At 40.5% G+C, this 18,197-nt stretch overlaps 1 protein-coding gene across 3 annotated transcripts in view; it reads left to right on the plus strand.

Moving 5' to 3' along the window:
- MSH3 (mutS homolog 3) overlaps nucleotides 1-18,197 on the plus strand; it is a 235,127-nt gene that overhangs the window by 193,719 nt on the left and 23,211 nt on the right. For all 3 annotated transcript variants that reach the window (XM_063612172.1, XM_055298178.2, XM_063612173.1), the window contains one exon: nucleotides 15,198-15,384. In XM_063612172.1, the coding sequence (XP_063468242.1) occupies nucleotides 15,198-15,384 (187 nt within the window). The remainder of the gene's footprint in view (nucleotides 1-15,197; nucleotides 15,385-18,197) is intronic.

An 18,197-nucleotide genomic window follows, 5' to 3' on the forward strand; every position in this document is an offset into this window, starting at 1 on the left:
TTGAGGCAGCCTTGCATCCTGTAGATGAAGCCAACTTGATCGTGGTGGATAAACGTTTTGATGTGCTGCTGGATTTGGTTCTCCAGTATTTTATTGAGGATTTTTGCGTTGATGTTCATCAGGGATATTGGTCTAAAATTCTCTTTTTTTGTTGTGTCTCTGCCAGGTTTTGGTATCAGGATGATGCTGGCCTCATAAAATGAGTTAGGGAGGATTCCCTCTTTTTCTATTGATTGGAATAGTTTCAGAAGGAATGGTACCAACTCCTCTTTGTACCTCTGGTAGAATTCAGCTGTGAATCCATCTGGTCCTGGACTTTTTTTGGTTGGTAGGCCATTAAGTATTGCCTCAATTTCAGAACCTGTTATTGGTTTATTTAGAGATTCAACTTCTTCCTGGTTTAGTCTTGGCAGGGAGTATGTGTCCTGGAATTTATCCATTTCTTCTAGATTTTCTGGTTTATTTGCATAGAGGTGTTTATAATATTCTCTGATGGCAGTTTGTGTTTCTGTGGGATCGGTGGTAATGTCCCCTTTATCATTTTTTATTGCGTCTATTTGATTCTTCTCTCTTCTTTATTAGTCTTGCTAGTGGTCTATCAATTTTGTTGATCTTTTCAAAAAACCAGCTCCTGGATTCATTGACTTTTTTGAAGGATTTTTTTCTGTCTCCTTCAGTTCTGCTCTGATCTTAGTTATTTCTTGCCTTCTGCTAGCTTTTGAATGTGTTTGCTCTTGCTTTTCTAGTTCTTTTAATTGTGATGTTAAGGTGTCGATTTTAGATCTTTCCTGCTTTCTCTTGTGGGCATTTAGTGCTATAAATTTCCCTCTACACACTGCTTTAAATGTGTCCCAGAGATTCTGGTATGTTGTGTCTTTGTTCTCATTGCTTTCAAAGAACACTTTTATTTCTGCCTTCATTTCATTATGTACCCAGTAGTCATTCAGGAGCAGGTTGTTCAGTTTCCATGTAGTTGTGCGGTTTTGAGTGAGTTTCTTAATCCTGAGTTCTAATTCGATTGTAGTATGGTCTGAGAGACAGTTTTTTGTGATTTCTGTTCTTTTACATTTGCTGCGGAGTGTTTTACTTCCAGTTATGTGATCAATTTTAGAATAATTGTGATGTGGTGCTGAGAAGAATGTATTTTCTGTTGATTTGGGGTGTGGAGTTCTGTAGATGTCTATTAGGTCCGTTTGGTCCAGAGCTGAGTTCAAGTCCTGGATATCCTTTTAACCTTCTGTCTCATTGATCTGTCTAATATTGATAGTGGGATGTTAAAGTCTCCCATTATTATTGTGTGAGAGTCTTAGTCTCTTTGTAGGTCTCTAAGGACTTGCTTTATGAATCTGGATGCTCCTGTATTGGGTGCACATATATTCAGGATAGTTAACTCTTCTTGTTGAATTGATCACTTTACCATTGTGTGGTGCCCTTCTTTGTCTCTTTTGATCTTTGTTGCTTTAAAGTCTGTTTTATCAGAGACTAGGATTGCAACTGCAGCTTTTTTTTTTTTGCTTTCCATTTGCTTGGTAGATATGCCTCCATCCCTTTATTTTGAGCCTATGTGTGTATTTGCACATGAGATGGGTCTCCTGAATACAGCACACTGATGGGTCTTGACTCTTTCTCCAATTTGCCAGTCTGTGTCTTTTAATTGTGGCATTTAGCCCATTTACATTTAAGGTTAATATTTTCTTTTTATTATACTTTTAGGGTACATTTGCACAATGTGCAGATTTGTTACATATGTATACATGTGCCATGTTGGTGTGCTGCACCCATTAACTCGTCATTTAGCATTAGGTATATCTCCTCATGCTATCCCTCCCCCCTCCCCCCACCCCACAACAGTCCCCGGAGTGTGATGTTCCCCTTCCTGTATCCATGTGTTCTCACTGTTCAATTCCCACCTATGAGTGAGAACATGCAGTGTTTGGTTTTTTGTCCTTGAGATAGTTTACTGAGAATGATGATTTCCAGTTTCATCCATGTCCCTACAAAGGACATGAACTCATCATTTTTTATGGCTGCATAGTATTCCATGGTGTATATGTGCCACATTTTCTTAATCCAGTCTATCGTTGTTGGACATTTGGGTTGGTTCCAAGTCTTTGCTATTGTGAATAGTGCCGCAGTAAAGATACATGTGCATGTGTCTTTATAGCAGCATGATTTATAGTCCTTTGGGTATATACCCAGTAATGGGATGGCTGGGTCAAATGGTATTTCTAGTTCGAGATCCCTGAGGAATCGCCACACTGACTTCCACAATGGTTGAACTAGTTTACAGTCCCACCAACAGTGTAAAAGTGTTCCTATTTCTCCACATCCTCTCCAGCACTGTTGTTTCCTGACTTTTTAATGATGGCCATTGTAATTGGTGTGAGATGGTATCTCATTGTGGTTTTGATTTGCATTTCTCTGATGGCCAGTGATGATAAGCATTTTTTCATGTGTTTTTTGGCTGTATAAATGTCTTCTTTTGAGAAGTGTCTGTTCATGTCCTTCACCCACTTTTTCATGGGGTTGGTTGTTTTTTTCTTGTAAATTTGTTTGAGTTCATTGTAGATTCTGGATATTAGCCCTTTGTCAGATGAGTAGGTTGCAAAAATTTTCTCCCATTCTGTAGGTTGTCTGTTCACTCCGATGGTAGTTTCTTTTGCTGTGCAGAAGCTCTTTAGTTTAATTAGATCCCATTTGTCAATTTTGGCTTTCGTTGACATTGCTTTTGGTGTTTAAGACATGAAGTCCTTTCCCATGCCTATGTCCTGAATGGTAATGCCTAGGTTTTCTTCTAGGGTTTTTATGGTTTTAGGTCTAACATGTAAGTCTTTAATCCATCTTGAATTAATTTTTGTATAAGGTGTAAGGAAGGGATCCAGTTTCAGCTTTCTACATTTGGCTAGCAAGTTTTCACAGCACCATTTATTAAATAGGGAATCCTTTCCCTATTGCTTGTTTTTGTCAGGTTTCTCAAAGATCAGATAGTTATAGATATGCAGCATTATTTCTGAGGGCTCTGTTCTGTTCCATTGGTCTATATCTCTGTTTTGGTACCAGTACCATGCTGTTTTGGTTACTGTAGGCTGGTAGTATAGTTTGAAGTCAGGTAGCGTGATGCCTCCAGCTTTGTTCTTTTGGCTTAGGATTGACTTGGCAACGTGGGCTCTTTTTTGGTTCCATATGAACTTTAAAGTAGTTTTTTCCAATTCTGTGAAGAAAGTCATTGGTAGCTTGATGGGGATGGCATTGAGTCTATAAATTACCTTGGGCAGTATGGCCATTTTCACGATATTGATTCTTCCAACCCATGAGCATGGAATGTTCTTCCATTTCTTTGTATCCTCTTTTATTTCATTGAGCAGTGGTTTGTAGTTCTCCTTGAAGAGGTCCCTCACGTCCCTTGTAAGTTGATTTCCTAGGTATTTTATTCTCTTTGAAGCAATTGTGAATGGGAGTTCACTCATGATTTGGCTGTTTGTCTGTTATTGGTGTATAAGAATGCTTGTGATTTTTGTACATTGATTTTGTATCCTGAGACTTTGCTGAAGTTGCTTATCAGCTTGAGATTTTGGGCTGAGACAATGGGGTTTTCTAGATATACAATCATGTCATCTGCAAACAGGGACAATTTGACTTCCTTTTTTCCTAATTGAATACCCTTTATTTCCTTCTCCTGCCTAATTGCCCTGGCCAGAACTTCCAACACTATGTTGAATAGGAGTGGTGAGAGAGGGCATCCCTGTCTTGTGCCAGTTTTCAAAGAGAATGCTTCCAGTTTTTGCCCATTCAGTATGATATTGGCTGTGGGTTTGTCATAGATAGCTCTTATTATTTTGAGATACGTCCCATCAATACCTAATTTATTGAGAGTTTTTAGTATGAAGGGTTGTTGAATTTTGTCAAAGGCCTTTTCTGCATCTAACCATCATGTGGTTTTTGTCTTTGGTTCTGTTTATATGCTGGATTACATTTATTGATTTGCGTATGTTGAACCAACCTTGCATCCCAGGGATGAAGCCCACTTGATCATGATGGATAAGCTTTTTGATGTGCTGCTGGATTCAGTTTGCCAGTATTTTATTGAGGATTTTTGCATCAATGTTCATCAAGGATATTGGTCTAAGATTCTCTTTTTTGGTTGTGTTTCTGCCTGGCTTTGGTATCAGGATGATGCTGGCCTCATAAAATGAGTTAGGGAGGATTCCCTCTTTTTCTATTGATTGGAATAGTTTCAGAAGGAATGGTACCAGTTCCTCCTTGTAACTCTTGTAGAATTCGGCTGTGAATCTGTCTGGTCCTGGACTCTTTTTGGTTGGTAAGGTATTGATTATTGCCACAATTTCAGAGCCTGTTATTGGTCTATTCAGAGATTCAACTTCTTCCTGGTTTAGTCTTGGGAGGGGTGTATGTGTCAAGGAATTTATCCATTTCTTCTGGATTTTCTAGTTTATTTGCATAGAGGTGTTTGTAGTATTCTCTGATGGTAGTTTGTATTTCTGTGGGATCGGTGGTGATATCCCCTTTTTCATTTTTTATTGCATCTATTTGATTCTTCTCTCTTTTCTTCTTTATTAGTCTTGCTAGCGGTCTATCAATTTTGTTGATCTTTTCAAAAAACCAGCTCCTGGATTCATTAATTTTTTGAAGGGTTTTTTGTGTCTCTATTTCCTTCAGGTCTGCTCTGATTTTAGTTATTTCTTGCTTTCTGCTAGCTTTTGAATGTGTTTGCTCTTGCTTTTTTAGATCTTTTAATTGTGATGTTAGGGTGTCAATTTTGGATCTTTCCTGCTTTCTCTTATGGGCATTTAGTGCTATAAATTTCCCTCTACACACTGCTTTGAATGTGTCCCAGAGATTCTGGTATGTTGTGTCTTTGTTCTCATTGGTTTCAAAGAACATCTTTATTTCTGCCTTCATTTCATTATGTACCCAGTAGTCATTCAGGAGCAGGTTGTTCAGCTTCCATGTAGTTGAGTGGTTTTGAGTGGGTTTCTTAATCCTGAGTTCTAGTTTGAGTGCACTGTGGTCTGAGAGACAGTTTGTTATAATTTCTGTTCTTTTACATTTGCTGAGGAGTGCTTTACTCCCAACTATGTGGTCAATTTTGGATAGGTCTGCTGTGGTGCTGAAAAAAATGTATATTCTGTTGATTTGGGGTGGAGAGTTCTGTAGATATCTATTAGGTCAGCTTGGTGCAGAGCTGAGTTCAATTCCTGGATATCCTTGTTAACTTTCTGTGTCATTGATCTGTCTGATGTTGACAGTGGGGTGTTAAAGTCTCCCATTATTATTCTGTGGGAGTCTAAGTCTCTTTGTAGGTCACGCAGGATTTGCTTTATGAATCTGGGTGCTCCTGGATTGGGTGCATATATATTTAGGATAGTTAGCTCTCCTTGTTGAATTGATCCCTTTACCATTATGTAATGGCCTTCTTTGTCTCTTTTGATCTTTGTTGGTTTAAAGTCTGTTTTATCAGAGACTAGGATTGCAACCCCTGCCTTTTTTTGTTTTCCATTTTCTTGGTAGATCTTCCTCCATCCTTTTATTTTGAGCCTATGTGTGTCTCTGCATGTGAGATGGGTTTCCTGAGTACAGCACACTGATGGGTCTTGACTCTTTATCCAATTTGCCAGTCTGTGTCTTTTAATTGGAGCATTTAGTCCATTTACATTTAAAGTTAATATTGTTATGTGTGAATTTGATCCTGTCATTATGATGTTAGCTGGTTATTTTGCTCTTTAGTTGATGCAGTTTCTTCCTAGCCTCGATGGTCTTTACAATTTGGCATGATTTTGTAGTGGTGGTACCAGTTGTTCCTTTCCGTGTTTAATGCTTCCTTCAGGAGCTCTTGTAGGGCAGGCCAGGTGGTGACAAAATCTCTCAGCATTTGCTTGTCTCTAAAGTATTTTGTTTCTCCTTCACTTACAAAGCTTAGTTTGGCTGGATGTGAAATTCTGGGTTGAAAAGTCGTTTCTTTAAGAATGTTGAATATTGGCCCCCACTCTCTTCTGGCTTGTAGAGTTTCTGCGGAGAGATCCGCTGTTAGTCTGATGGGCTTCCCTTTGTGGGTAACCCAGCCTTTCTCTCTGGCTGCTCTTAACATTTTTTCCTTCATTTCAACTTTCGTGAATCTGACAATTATGTGTCTTGGAGTTGCTCTTCTCGAGGAGTATCTTTGTGGCATTCTCTGTATTTCCTGAATCTGAATGTTGGCCTGCCTTGCTAGATGGGGAAGTTCTCCTGGATAATATCCTGCAGAGTGTTTTCCAACTTGGTTCCATTCTCCCTGTCACTGTCAGGTACACCAATCAGATGTAGATTTGGTCTTTTCACATAGTCCCATATTTCTTGGAGGCTTTGTTCGTTTCTTTTTATTCTTTTTTCTCTAAACTTCTCTTCTCGCTTCATTTCATTCATTTTGTCTTCCATTGCTGATACCCTTTCTTCCAGTTGATCATATCGGCTCCTGAGCCTTCTGCATTCGTCAGGTAGCTCTCGTGCCTTGGTTTTCAGCTCCATCAGCTCCCTCTGCATTGGTTATTCTAGTTATCCATTTGTCTAATTTTTTTCAAAGCTTATAACTTCTTTGCCATTGGTTTGAATTTCCTCCTGTAGCTCGGAGTAATTTGATTGTGTGAAGCCTTCTTCTCTCAACTCGTCAAAGTCATTCTCCGTCCAGCTTTGTTCCGTTGCTGGTGAGGAACTGCGTTCCTTTGGAGGAGGAGAGGCGCTCTGCTTTTTAGAGTTTCCAGTTTTTCTCCTCTGTTTTTTTCCCATCTTTGTGGTTTTATCTACCTTTGGTCTTTGATGATGGTGATGTACAGATGGGATTTTGGTGTGGATATCCTTTCTTTTTGTTAGTTTTCCTTCTAACAGACAGGACCCTCAGCTGCAGATCTGTTGGAGTTTGCTAGACGTCCAGTCCAGACCCTGTTTGCCTGGGTATCAGCAGCGGTGGCTGCAGAACAGCGGATTTTCGTGAACCGTGAATGCTGCCGCCTGATCACTCCTCTGGAAGTTTTGTCTCAAAGGAGTACCTGGCCGTGTGAGGTGTCAGTCTGCCCCTACTGGGGGGTGCCTCCCAGTTAGGCTGCTCAGGGGTCAGGGACCCACTTGAGGAGGCAGTCTGCCTGTTCTCAGATCTCCAGCTGTGTGCTGGGAGAACCACTACTCTCTTCAAAGCTGTCAGATAGGGACATTTAAGTCTGCAGAGGTTACTGCAGTCTTTTTGTTTGTCTGTGCCCTGCCCCCAGAGATGGAGCCTACAGTGGCAGGCAGGCCTCCTTGAGCTGTGGTGGGCTCCACCCAGTTTGAGCTTCCCGGCTGCTTTGTTTACCTAAGCAAGCCTGGGCAATGGCAGGCGCCCCTCCTCCAGCCTCGCTGCCGCCTTGCGGTTTGATCTCAGACTGCTGTGCTAGCAATCAGCGAGGCTCCGTGGGTGTAGGACCCTCCGAGCAGATGCGGGATATAATCTCCTGGTGTGCCGTTTTTTAAGCCCGTCGGAAAAGTGCAGTATTAGGGTGTGAGTGACCCGATTTTCCAGGTGCCGTCTGTCACCCCTTTCTTTGACTAGGAAAGGGAACTCCCTGACCCCTTTCACTTCCCGAGTGAGGCAATGCCTTGCCCTGATTCGGCTCGCACACGGTGCGCTGCATGCGCTGTCCTGTGCCCACTGTCTGGCACTCTTAGTGAGATGAACCCGGTACCTCAGCTGGAAATGCAGAAATCACCTGTCTTCTGCATCGCTCACGCTGGGAGCTGTAGACCAGAGCTGTTCCTATTCGGCCATCTTGGCTCCACCCCTCCTAAGGTTAATATTGTTATGTGTGAATTTGATCCTGTCATTTTCCTGTTAGCTGGTTATTTTGCCCATTAATTGATGCAGTCTCTTCATAGCACCAGTGGTCTTTACATTTTGGCATGTTTTTGCAGTGGCTGGTACTGGTTGTTCCTTTCCATGTTTAGTGCTTCCTTTAGGAGTTCTCGTAAGGCAGACCTGGTGGTGACAAAATCTCTCAGCATTTGGTTGTCTGTGGAGGATTTTACTTCTCCCCCACATATGAAGCTTAGTTTGGCTGGATATGAGATTCTGTGTTGAAAATTCTTTTCTTTAAGAATGTTGAATATTGGCCCCCCTTCTCTTCTGGCTTATGGGGTTTCTGCCAAGAGATCCAGTGTTAGTCTGATGGGCTTCCCTTTGTGGGTAACCAGACCTTTCTCTCTGGCTGCCCTTAACATTTTTTCCTTCATTTCAACCTTGGTGAATCTGACAATTAAGTGTCTGGGGGTTGCTCTTCTCGAGGAGTATCTTTGTGGTGTTCTCTGTATTTCCTGAATTTGAATGTTGGCCTACCTTGCTAGGTTAGGGAACTTCTCCTGGATAATATCCTGAAGAGTGTTTTGTAACTTAGTTCCATTCTCTGCATCACTTTCCGGTACACCAATCAAATGTATATTTGGTCTTTTCACATAGTCCCATATTTCATGGAGGCTTTGTTATTTCTTTTCACTCTTGTTTCTCTAATCTTGTCTTCTCACTTTATTTCATTAATTTGATCTTCAGTCACTGATATCCTTTCTTCCACTTGATCAAATCGGCTATTAAGGATTGTGCATGCATCTTGAAGTTCTCATGCCATGGTTTTTATCTCCATCAGGTCATTTAAGGTCTTCTTGACACTGTTTATTCTAGTTAGCCATTCATATAACCTTTTTTCACGATTTTTAGCTTCCTTGTGATGGGTTAGAACGTGCTGCTTTAGCTTGGAGAAGTTTGTTATTACCGACCTTCTGAAGCCTACTTCTGTCAGCTCATCAAACTCATTCTCCACCCAGTTTTGTTCCATTGCTGCTGAGGAGCTGCAATCCTTTGGAAGAGAAGAGGCGCTCTGGTTTTTGGAATTTTCTGCTTTTCTGCTGTGGTTTCTCCCTATCTTCGTGGTTTTATCTACCTTTGGTCTTTGATGTTGGTGACCTACAGATGGCATTTTGGTGGGGATGCCCTTTTTGTTGATGTTGATGCTATTTCTTTCTGTTTGTTAGTTTTCCTTCTAACAGGCCCCTCAACTGCAGGTCTGTTGGGGTTTGCTGGAGGTCCACTCCAGACCCTCTTTGCCTAGATATCACCAGCAGAGGCCGCAGAACAGTAAATATTGCTGCCTGATCCTTCATCTGGAAGTTTCATCCCAGAGGGGCACCTGCCTGTTTGAGGTGTCTTTTGGTCCCTACTGGGAGGTGTCTCCCAGTCAGGCTACACGGTGGTTTGGGACCCACTTGAGGAGGCAGTGTGTCCCTTCTCGGAGCTCGAACGCCACGCTGAGAGAACCACTGCTGTCTTCATAGTTGTCAGACAGGGACGTTTAAGTCTGCAGATGCTGTCTGCTGCCTTTCGTTCTGCTATGCCCTGCCCCCAGAGGTGGAATCTGGAGAGGCAGTAGGCCTTGCTGAACTGTGGTGGGCTCTGCCCAGTTTGAGCTTCCAGGCCACTTTGTTTGCACTCTGAGCTACTCAAGCCTCAGCAATGGCAGATGCCCCTCCCCCGTCAAACTACAACGTCGCAGGTTGATCTCAGACTGCTGCGCTAGCAGTGTGCAAGGCTCTGTGGGCGTGAGACCTGCCGAGCCAGGCATGGGAGGGTATTTCCTGGTGTGCTGGTTGCAAAGACCATGGGAATAGTGCAGTATTTGCTCAGGAGTGTACTGTTTCTTCAGGTACAGTCTGTCATGGTTTCCCTTGGCTAGGAAAAGGAAATCCCCCATCCCCTTCCACTTCCCAGGTGAGGCAACGCCCTGCCCTGTTTCAGCTCACCGTCCATAGGCTGCACCCACTGTCCAACCAGTCCCAGTGAGATGAAGCAGGTACCTCAGTTGGAAATGCAGTAATGACCTATCTTCTGCATCCATCTGGGTGGGAGCTACAGACTGGAGCTATTCCTATTTAGCCATCCTGGAAGCGACCCTTAATTTTTGAATTTTTTTTCTGAGACAGATTCTCGCTCCATTGCCCAGTCTGGAGTGCAGTGGTGCGATCTCAGCTCACTGCAGCCTCCGCCTCCCAGGCTCAAGCGATTCTCCTGCCTCAGCCTCCGGAGTAGCTGGGATTATAGGCATGCACCACTATCCTTGGATAATTTCTGTATTTTTAGTAGATATGGGGTTTTGCCATGTTGGCCAGGCTGGTCTCAAACTCCTGACCTCAAGTGATCTGCCTGCCTCAGCCTCCCAAAGTGCTGAGATTATAGGCCACCACACCCGGCCAAATTTTTTTTTTTTTTTCGAGTCTGTCTCTGAGTACTTTTTTCATGTAGGGCTCTTGGTGGCAAATTTTTTTAGTTTTAGAAAGCCTCAAATAGCTTTATCTTCATATTTGCTTTGAAAGTTTAGATGAATATAAATATCCAGATTTTAAATTTAAAGAAATTGCTCCCATTATCTTCCAGTATTACATTCAATGTAGATAAAAAGTAAGAGTCTGATTCTCATCCCTTGTTTAATGATTACTTTTTTCGTTCTTTGAGGCATTTGGAATTTTTTAATCCTTATTATAAAATTTTCAGCAGAATGTTTAGATGTAAATCTTTTCTTACCAATCTTACTCAGCATTTCATGAAACCTTCTCATATGAAGGTGCATGTCTTATTTCAGCATAAGGTCAAACCTCAGTTCTTGACTTCTGTGTACCTACAGGCTCAATACCACATGGAAGCTGACAAGGCTTGGGGCTTGCATCCTCTGAAGCCACAAACTGAGCTGTACTTTGGCCCCTTTTAGCCATGGCTAGAGCTGTTGGGACACAGGGCACCAAGGCCCATGAAACCACTTTTTCCTCCTTGTCCTCCCAGGGTGTGTTGGGAGGGGCTGCCATGAAGACCTCTGACATGCCTGGAGACATTTTCCCCATTGTCTTGGGGATTAACATTCAGCCCCTCGTTTTTAATGCAAATTTCTGCACCTAGCTTGAATTTCTCCTCAGAAAATGGGATTGTCTTTTCTATCACACTGTCAGGCTGCAAATTTTCCAAACTTTTATGCTCTGTTTCCCTTATAAAACTGAGTGTCTTTAACAGCACCCAAGTCACCTCTTGAATTCTTTTCTGCTTAGAAATTTCTTCTGCCAGATCAACCTTTGCCTAAATCACCTCTCTCTAGTTCAAAGTTCCACAAATCTCTAGAGTGGGGCAAAATGCTGCCAGTTTATTTGCTAAAACAAAGCAAGAGTCACCTTTGCTCCAGTTTCCAACAAGTTCCTCATTTCCATCTGAGACCACCTCAGCCTGGACCTGATTGTTCATGTCACTATCTGCATTTTTGTCAAAGCCATTCAGCATGTCTGTAGGAAGTTCCAGACTTTCTCACATTTTCCTGTCTTCTGAGCCCTCCAAACTGTTCCAACCTCTGTCTGTTTCCCAGTTCCAAAGTTGCTTCCACTTTTTCAAGTATCTTTCCAGCAACACCCCACTCCTGGTACCAATTTACTGTATTAGTCCATTTTCACGCTGCTGATGATGACATACCCGAGGCTGAGCAGTTTACAAAAGAAAGAGGTTTACTGGACTTACAGCTCCGCGTGGCTGGGGAGGCCTCACAATCATGGCAGAAGGCAAGGAGGAGCAAGTCACATCTTATGTAGCTGGCAGCAGGCAAAGAGAGAGATTGTGCTGGGAAACTCCAGTTTTTAAAACCATCAGATTTCGTGAGACTCATTCACTATCACGAGAACAGCACAGGAAAGACCTGCCCCCATAATTCAGTCATCTCCCACCAGGTCCCTCCCACAACATGTGGGAATTATGGGAACTACAAGACAAGATGTGGCTGAGGACACAGAGCCAAATCATATCACCAGTGAATTGTATTTTTATCCACTTCCTCTATGGTACTTGTTCTGTTGGTTTTCTCAGTCTTCTCTTTCATACTGTCATTTTTCCTCATGTGTCCTCAAATTTTTCTTTAATGTGGATGCTGCTCATATATCTGACTGGAACATTACTTGAGTTATTATAATAGCAAGGATGAATTTCCAGTAGCTCAATAGGTCCTTTTTCTAGCAGACCCCTCCACTGAAGTTAAAAAATTTCTGGTGACATCATTTTTTAACATTCACTATGTTATTAATATAACCATTTTCCAATGCCAAAAATTCTAACATACTAATTTTATTGGTTGCATAGTTTTTCATCATAGTACTGTTTATTCTTTCTCTTATTATTAGATATTTGATTTTTTCCAACTTTTCATTAAATAACATCAGGAACACATTTGTACATGTATTTCTTCATGTATCTCTGATAGTTTTCATAATGTTAATTCCTAGAGTGAAATTTATAGGTTATGAAAGATTTCTAATAGACATTCCTAAATTGTCTTTTGGGAGATTGTAACAAGTCTCTGTCTCACATAAAAATACCCTTTCCCCCCAGCACTCTTGATAATGGCAGATCAGTTCTTTTTAATCTCTGCTGACTTAGCAATACACATATTACAATATATATATAGAATATGAATATTTTCCTGTTTGAATTTACATATTTGGGTGTTTTCATGAGTTTGTTTCTTTTGTGAATTGACTCTTTATGTTCTTTGCCTGTTTTTCTGTTCACCATTTTGTTTTGTTTTGTCTTGTCAGACTTTATTTTGGGAATGTTAAGTGCTTGTTATAATTACTGTAAGTTTTTTCTCGTGTGGTTTGCCTTTAACTTTTTTATATGTGTCTTTTGCTAAATATATGTTTTGATGCCATATATGTAAAGCCACCCACTCACCTGTCCAGAGATTAAATTTCATCTATATAGCTTGGTATGTTTATGATTTCTAGTTTTACATTAAACTTTTAAATCCATGTACAATTATTTTGGAATATGGCTTATATAGGGACACATCTTTGTTTTTTCTGAAATAACTAATTAGCTAGCATCTTTTTCATTGACTCGTAGTTCATCCTTTCCCTATTAATTTGAAATCTCACCTCTGTCGTATACAAAATGTTTTTTATGAATATGTTTGTGTAGCTGCCTAGAAATAACTTGTCCAGGCACATCTTACAATTCTTGACATTTCTAACAAGACCACTCTATTACTTTACTGTTTTAGAAAGCACTTAAGTATAATACTTAATCTACTGTATTAAAACTGTATACCACAGCCAGGCATGGTGGCTCATGCCTGTAATCTCAGCACTTTGGGAGGCTAAGGCGGGAGGATCATTTGAACCCAAGAGTTCAACAACAGCCCAGGCAACATAATGAGACCTTGACTATACAAAAAATTTAAAAATCAGCTGGGTGTGGTGGCACACGCCAGTGGTCCCAGATATTCAGGAGTCTGAGGTGGGCACTCGCTTGAGCCTGGGAGGTTGAGGCTGCAGTGAGCTGTTATCATTGCCACTGCACTCCAGCCTGGGTGACAGATCAAGAGCCTGTCTCAAAAAAAAAAACAAAAAACAAAAAACTGTATCCAGTGCTTGTGTATTATCCTAATTTCTAAAAATTAATGACCCCCCCCCCCAAAATATTTCCCTCATCAGAATGTTCTGTTATCAGCCAAAGATTTCTTTTTGTCGGCTCACATCCTGCCACAATAAAGGCAAACAGTGGTAGATAGGGTGCACCATTGTGATTCTGAAACATTCTAAGTGGTTTCAGGGATATGAAAGTTTCATCATCTTGTTTTGTGGTAGAGGAAAAGGAAATATTGGTAAAGTAAACATTGAAATTTGAGGTAAATACCAGTATTTGAACTTTGAAAAAGTAGCCAGAATGTTCCTAAGGTGGCAGCATTTCAGAAATTATACAATTTCTCAATGCCGCTGGTTACTGGAACAGTTCTAAGGCTCTGCCCATGTGTGGACATCACATTCCATGTCCCTTGTCCTTACAGGGCTTCAGCCACACAGCTGATTAAGGTGCAATTTGACCATGAATTTCTCAAGAAATGAAAGGTACATTATGGTGCTGTAGGTCAAATATGAAGTATGTGTCCTATTTTGTGAACTATTGTAGCAAAACTAAATCAATGAAGGGATTTTGCTGAGAAAGTAGTTACCAGCATTCACAAAGCTGGCTACTGGGTGAAAAACCTGAATTCTAAGTTTTGCAATTAACTGCATAACAGTGAGAATTACCTAATGATTCCTTTGTTTTTTTCAGTTCCTTTTGCGTTATATAGGTGTTTTCCCAAATGTGTTCTGGAAGACATTGCTGCAAGGTGCTCTGGAAGACATTTCAGGGACCATGGTTAAATCAGTTAAAGAAAAGCTGTGTACTAGATCCTTCTCTAAGAAATGCATTGGGTGGGCACGGTGGCTCACACCTGTAATCCCAGCACTTAGGGAGGCCAAGGCAGGCAGATCACTTGAGATTGGGAGTTCAAGATCAGCCTAGCCAAAGTGGTGAAACCCTGCCTCTACTAAAAATACAAAAAAATGTTAGCCAGGCGTGGTGGCATGCACCTGTAGTCCCAGTTACTTGGGAGGCTGAGGCTATAGAGGCAGAGGTTGTAGTGAGCCGAGAGCATTCCACTGCACTCCAGCCTGGGCAATGGGAGTGAAACCCTGTCCAAAAAAAAAGCACAATATGTAGTCCCATACTAAAAGCTTTAAGAAGTCTTACAGAAAGGAAATTTAAATCTTTTGGATCTATTTCTTGACATCTGTAGGAACTGTTTCATAAAGTCTACTTTAGGAACCTGTATTAGCTGCTGTCCAAGGTATCAAACATCTATAATTCTAGTTCCAGTAAAAAGTTGTATATAAATAAGTTATATGTAGTACTTTAATTTGTAATATCAGTATGGAATCTTCTTAAGGAAACACTGAAAAAAACCTTTAATTGTACAAGATCTTTGTACAGTATCATGGACTTTTAAGCACAGAAACACAGAGAAGCATTGTTTTGTCCTGTGAATACCAAAACTTTGATTTGGATTTATTAGTGAGAAAAAAGCAGGATCAAACGTTTCCCTGCTTTTTAGGAGTTCTGTGCAATACCTCAAATTCTATCCAGAATGTTCCTACAAAGTACAGTGTGACGTTAGACACTCTTTACATCCAACATGTTTTCTTTTGTTTAATTTGAGCTATTATTGGCTCAAAATATATAGATTCTTAGTGATCTTTTAATTTATTGTTCATAAAATAATGTTTGGCTCCCTAATAAGAAAGTTAAGAGGAAAATCAAGGTGTTTTCCTCTTGCTTGTAGGATGGGTGCTGCAGACAATATATATAAAGGACGGAGTACATTTATGGAAGAACTGACTGACACAGCAGAAATAATCAGAAAAGCAACATCACAGTCCTTGGTTATCTTGGATGAACTAGGAAGAGGGACGAGCACCCATGATGGAATTGCCATTGCCTATGCTACACTTGAGTATTTCATCAGAGATGTAAGTATCCGGTAAACTGTATTTAAAAAGAAATTAATTTGTAAATTATTATTTTTAAATGACAGTCATAATTGTGCTATATTTATGGGGTACAGTGTGATGTTTTGAAACATATAAACAATGTGGAGTGATTAAGCTAATTAACATATTCCTCACCTCATTTAGATATCATATTTTGTGGTGAGACATTTGAAATTTAATTCTTAGTTATTTTGAAATATATATTATTACTGCTGTAGTCATAATACCGTTATGCAATCTCTGCATACCCTTTTGTACATGGGTGATACGTATTATACACATTATTTTCCTGATCTCAGTCTCCAAATACTCAAATTATCTTTTTTATAATTGACTGCAGTCCTGCAAGTGATCATTAGAATGCTACTCACTGAATTCAGACAGATTGACCCTAAATAATGTTTGTAGTTTTTTGATATATGTTGCTTTTTCTTGCTGACTCAACATAAATCCGCTTGTATGAAAAAGGCCTTCCTGGCAATATTTTCACTCAGAATTATATCTTATTATCCTTGGTGAACCCTAAATCAAGAACAAGTACCATCCATCTACAGCCAAATTCCTCGAGGGAAAAACAAGGAAATAGTGCCATTTCTACTTTGTGAAATCCTTTTTTTCACCAACATCCTGAAAGATCTCACTGTGAGATCTTTGATCTCATCTCTTTGTGTTTCTATGTGATTCAGTAACATCATTCCTTCAACATGTGTCTCCTTTTATCAGGGTGCATTTCTAAGCTTCAATGTAAAATTTTGTTTGTGTCAAACTTTCCATCCCTGTCATTTCCATCTAACTCTCCCCTTTAGTTTACTTTCCCTATCTTGTTCATTTTGGTCTCTGCTTTTCAAATCTCCCCCTCATGGCACCTCCCCTTAGGTCTTTCCCTTCTCTGGTCTTTCTTTCTGTTTTCCCCCCCATTTTCTTGCTCCTTTGTCGTTGTGTCTTCCCTCATTTTCATTTCTTTCTCTCTTCCTTAAATAGCCAGTAAAATCATATTTTTAATATTTCTTTTCAAAAAGCAACACAAAAATAAAATTTATTTTTCTTTAACCTTTTGTTGCCCTTGGTGTTTTGGGGTTTAGTTTTGTTTTTAAAGCTTAATTTCCATTTAATTTTTTTCCAGAAGATAGTTTTTCTTCAGTCTTTAGAGACTCAGCTCCATGCACAGGCTTTGATGGAGATCATGGGGCAGCATCCTCAGATCTAAACTGGAGTGGAGTTTGTTTGGTCCTCTAGGGCTTGAGAATGATTCCTGGCTGCCTTGCTGTGAGTGGCAGAACTTGTGCAGTAATACAGTTTCATACACTGTTTGGGAAGCACAGAGACATCAACAACGCTCAATTTGGAAATGTCCCTGACAGCTGTACCTTCTACTATATTTCAAATGACAAACTTCTTAATAGCCTTGTCCTTAAGTGTGCATCCAACACAGTTTGTGCAGCAAATAGGTTGCACCTAGCTATGGCCCTTTTTGGCACAACCATTGTTGTTCCTCCTCCTCTTCTTTCTCTTCCTCCTCCTCCTCTTTTTTTTTTCTTTTTTCTTTTTTGAAACAGGGGTTCACTCTGTCACTCAGGCTGCAGTGCAGTGGCATGATCATGGCTCACTGCAGCCTCAATCTACCTGGGCCCAGGTGATCCTTCCACTTCAGCCTCCCAAGTAGCTGGGACTACAGGCACACACCAACCATACCCAGCTAATTTTTGTATTCTTTTAGAGACGGAGTTTCACTGTGTTACCCAGGCTAGTCTTGAACTTAGGCTCCAGTGATCCACCTGCCTTGGCTTCCCAAAGTTCTGGGATTATAGGTGTGAGTTACTGTGCCCAGCCTCCCTTCTTTTCTTTGTTATTTTGGCAGTGAAGACCCAAGAGAGACTCAGGTTTTGTTTAAACGTTTATTTAGATTTCATAGGTAATTATGAGATTTTGTTTTTTTTTTTGTTTTGCTTTAAAAAATTTATTTGCAAAAAGATGTAACTCAGAAACTTTAATCATTATAGAAACTACATAGGAAATGATGAGTTCATGTCCTTTGTAGGGACATGGATGAAGCTGGAAACCATCATTCTCAGCAAACTATCGCAAGGACAAAAAACCAAACACTGCACGTTCTCACTCATAGGTGGGAATTGAACAGTGAGAACACATGGACACAGGAAGGGGAACATCACACACCGGGGCCTGTTGTGGGGTGGGGGGAGGGGGGAGGGATAGCATGAGGAAATATACCTAATGTTAAATGACGAGTTAATGAGTGCAGCACACCAACATGGCACATGTATACATATGTAACCTGCACGTTTTGCACATGTACCCTAAAACTTTAATAATAATAAAAAAGAAACTACATAGGAAAGCAGTTGACTTTTGTACGTTAAGCTTGTATCCTGCAACCTTGCTATAATCACTTACTAATTCCAGTCTGTGTGTATGTTTGCCAATTCTTTTGAATTTCCTACATAGGCAGTCATGTCAGATACTAACAGACAGTTTCACTTCTTTCTTCCCCATCTATTTTTTTTCTTCTCTTATTGCAGTAACTAGGACTTTCAGTACAGTGTTGAAAAAGTGGTAAGAAAGTATATCCTTGCCTTGTTTCTGATCTTAGTGGGAAAGCTTTGAGTTTCTCACCATTACACTTGATCTTAGCCAAAAGGCCGAGAAGCGATGAGTTTCTCACCATTAAGTGTGATGTTAGCTGGAGGTTGTTTGTGGATATTCCTTATCAAATTGAGGAAGTTCTCCTCTATTCCTAGTTTACTGAGAGTTTTTATCATGAATGGGTGTTAGAT

The sequence above is a fragment of the Symphalangus syndactylus genome, chromosome 11 (assembly GCF_028878055.3).
Source record: "Symphalangus syndactylus isolate Jambi chromosome 11, NHGRI_mSymSyn1-v2.1_pri, whole genome shotgun sequence".
NCBI classification, from domain to species: Eukaryota; Metazoa; Chordata; class Mammalia; order Primates; family Hylobatidae; genus Symphalangus; species Symphalangus syndactylus.